The sequence below is a fragment of the Aptenodytes forsteri genome, unplaced genomic scaffold (assembly GCF_000699145.1).
Source record: "Aptenodytes forsteri isolate BGI_AS27 unplaced genomic scaffold, ASM69914v1 Scaffold183, whole genome shotgun sequence".
NCBI classification, from domain to species: Eukaryota; Metazoa; Chordata; class Aves; order Sphenisciformes; family Spheniscidae; genus Aptenodytes; species Aptenodytes forsteri.
This window is the reverse complement of record NW_008795918.1, coordinates 390,951-393,682: the sequence shown is the minus strand read 5'-3', so window position 1 is coordinate 393,682 and position 2,732 is coordinate 390,951. Positions and strand designations below refer to the sequence as shown.

Here is a 2,732-nt window from a genome sequence, read left to right as displayed (position 1 = left end):
TTGGGGGGGGTGGTTTGGGGGGGGGGGGGGTGTTGGTGTATGGGCAACCGTGCTTACCTTTTTCTTTCATTTCTGCTTTCCCCTCCTTCATTTTTGTAGTTATATGTGAATGTGCTGTAGATATAATCATGTCTGTGACCATTGAAACCAATGGAATTACAGCGAAGTGTAGAATTTGTTCCTGAATCTACTCTCTTTATTTCCTTCAGTATGTTCAGTTCCCTCTGTTCTTGTTTTGTTTCATTCTAACAAGTCAATGTACAATTGCTGCTCCAAATTCACACAAGGGCACTCCAAGACTAGAGCAAAGCAATTGCGGTTTCATTGTAAATCTGTGTCCTCACATGGGAAAATAAAGAGATGCAGCAAAGATCTTCAGCGTTCGTTTAGATTAGCAATAGTTGAGAGGATATCTGGGAAGCCTACTCCTGAAATACTGCACGACCATCTGAGCCAGAGCTTATCATATAACTGGGTGAATGAATCACGTTACTCATGGGAAGCTCTTTGTTCTTATTTGTGGACCAACTTCCAGCATTTATGTGCCTGTTCACAGAACCGGGCTCTGAGTTAGTTAAGGTAGTCAGCATTTTACAGTAAAGACCCATTAAATGCTGTTATAAGGGACCACTGTAATTTTAATTTTAAATGGTCTGACTCGCTGTCCCATTCAGACAAATCTTGCATAATTCCAGTGAAACTGATGGGGCTCTTCTCTGTGAGCCAATGCATACCCAAAAGAAAGTGAATCAGATGAACTTCTGGATGTAACTAAGCAAGGGAGATAACTATTTCAGCTGTGTGATATGAAGCAGTTGGTTTATTACTGTAGTGTTAACAAGCTTTTCTGTCTGTCTCCACCTCAGCGGTGGGAAAGACAAAACTGTATTTCTACCCTGACTTCTTAGAGAAATCCCAGCTCTAGAACAGAGGTATGAGTGGTGTTTTTGTCATACTGTGCTCTGGGTAGGTAATTTCTAAATCTTCTCTTGTGTGCGCGGGAGGGTGGCACTTCTCATTGCAAAAATCACAGTATCTTTTCAAGTACAAGCGGCCTGTGCAGAAACTATTGGTATCGTCAAACAAGCTGCATAGAATACCAGGAGCAAGAAGGAATTCAGTCAAAGGGGTGGAGGCTGCTTTTACTCCTTTGTTGCCCAGGGGGAAATGATGGGAATCTTTTGCAGGTCAGGGAGTTGCCATAAGTAGCTTGCTTCTAGAGAGAGGGACTGCTATAATGTCTCTTCTATTGCAGCCACCCTTGTGGGAAAGGTAAAACCCCAAGGTGCAAGGCTCAGTCCTGGCCACAGTTCAACTCAGCTCGCATCTTTCCTCATCTAGAACACTCCTGTTCTTACTAATTCCATGGATACAACCCAGTCCCTGAAGCACTGGCCTCTAACCCCAAAGCTGACAAAAATTCCCTGAGCTGACAAAGAGGAGAAAGTTTGTGCTACAGTGCTTGCTCTTTTCCATGACTGCATATATTTGTGTGTGTGTGATCTAGCAAAATTCCCACCCTCCTGTGTCCCTGGCAGGTACACGAAGAAGCAGTTCAACAAGTGGAAGGACAAAATGCAATTTCTTCACAACCGCCAGGAAGACAAAAGCTGCAAAATAGAGGCAAAGCTCCAAAGCCTGAGAGCAAGCCATGAAAACCTGCACATGAAGCTGCAGCAAATGAAGCAAGAAGTAAAGGTATGGTGATAAATATATCAAGAATCTTCACAGCTATGGGCAATTACTGAACACTAACTACTCCTTTTCCTGCAGACCAGCACTCTTTACACTATTTTGTGCACCTTCTGCTTGTCTGTTCAGTCATCTTACGTTCTTGTCTTCAGAGAAAGCAGATAGGCTCTTTGCAGCAGGGATTTTCTTGTCATTCTGTATATATTTAGCATCTAGCACAGATATTGATGTCTGGGATGTTTAGATACTACTGCAATGAAAATAATGAGACTGTATTCCAATAAGAGCAAGAAAATGGTTTCCAACAGAAGTGTCAGATACCTCATTGCAGTCTTTTCTTTAGAGAAGAATCCTGTGTTGGCATTGAATAAATAAAATACTCTTTTGTCATTCCTAATTGCTGTCTTGTACTGGGATGTAATACAGACCTCTTACAGAAAATATTTTCTTTCTTTTCAATTGTATTGACTCTTGTTCATTTAAAATATCTCTGAGGTTCTAAAAAGGCCCTTATTTCACAGGGAATGCATGCATATTTACCACCTACAGCATTTTTGTAGCATTTTTCTGCAATGCTGTTTTTAAAGTGTTTTTCAGGGGTGGTCAAACATAAAGAAAAGCCAGACACATCTGCAGTGCACACTTGGTCAGCTTTATATCACTTGCACATGAAGTCCAGTATGACCTGGCATGGCATACCATCCTGTGTGTGTGCTGTGACACTGGCCTGTCTACAACATGCAGGACTGGCTGCACACACAGTTAAGTGTCCAGCGCATGCACAGTCAGCTCAGTGCATCCCAGTTACATCAGACTCGGCATTCATGCACTGGATGGTATTTGCCATCATAGTTCTGTCTAGAAAATTCCAAGTACAATTTTGGTACTGACAACCGACCTAGTTTGGGAATTTCAAATGTTAACAGGTGTGAGGTGTTTGATATGTGTTTAATATTGTCCTGGTTTCAGCAGGGATAGAGTTAATTTCTTTTCTAGTAGCTGGTACAGGGCTGTGTTTTGGATTTAGGATGAGAACAAAG

General features: G+C 41.9%; 1 protein-coding gene across 1 annotated transcript in view; it reads left to right on the top strand.

Annotated features, from left to right (window-relative positions):
- Positions 1–2,732, top strand: part of DYTN (dystrotelin) — a 29,306-nt gene that overhangs the window by 19,618 nt on the left and 6,956 nt on the right. Inside the window, exon 12 of the mRNA XM_019473498.1 lies at positions 1,539–1,698. Within this exon, the coding sequence (XP_019329043.1) occupies positions 1,539–1,698 (160 nt within the window). The remainder of the gene's footprint in view (positions 1–1,538; positions 1,699–2,732) is intronic.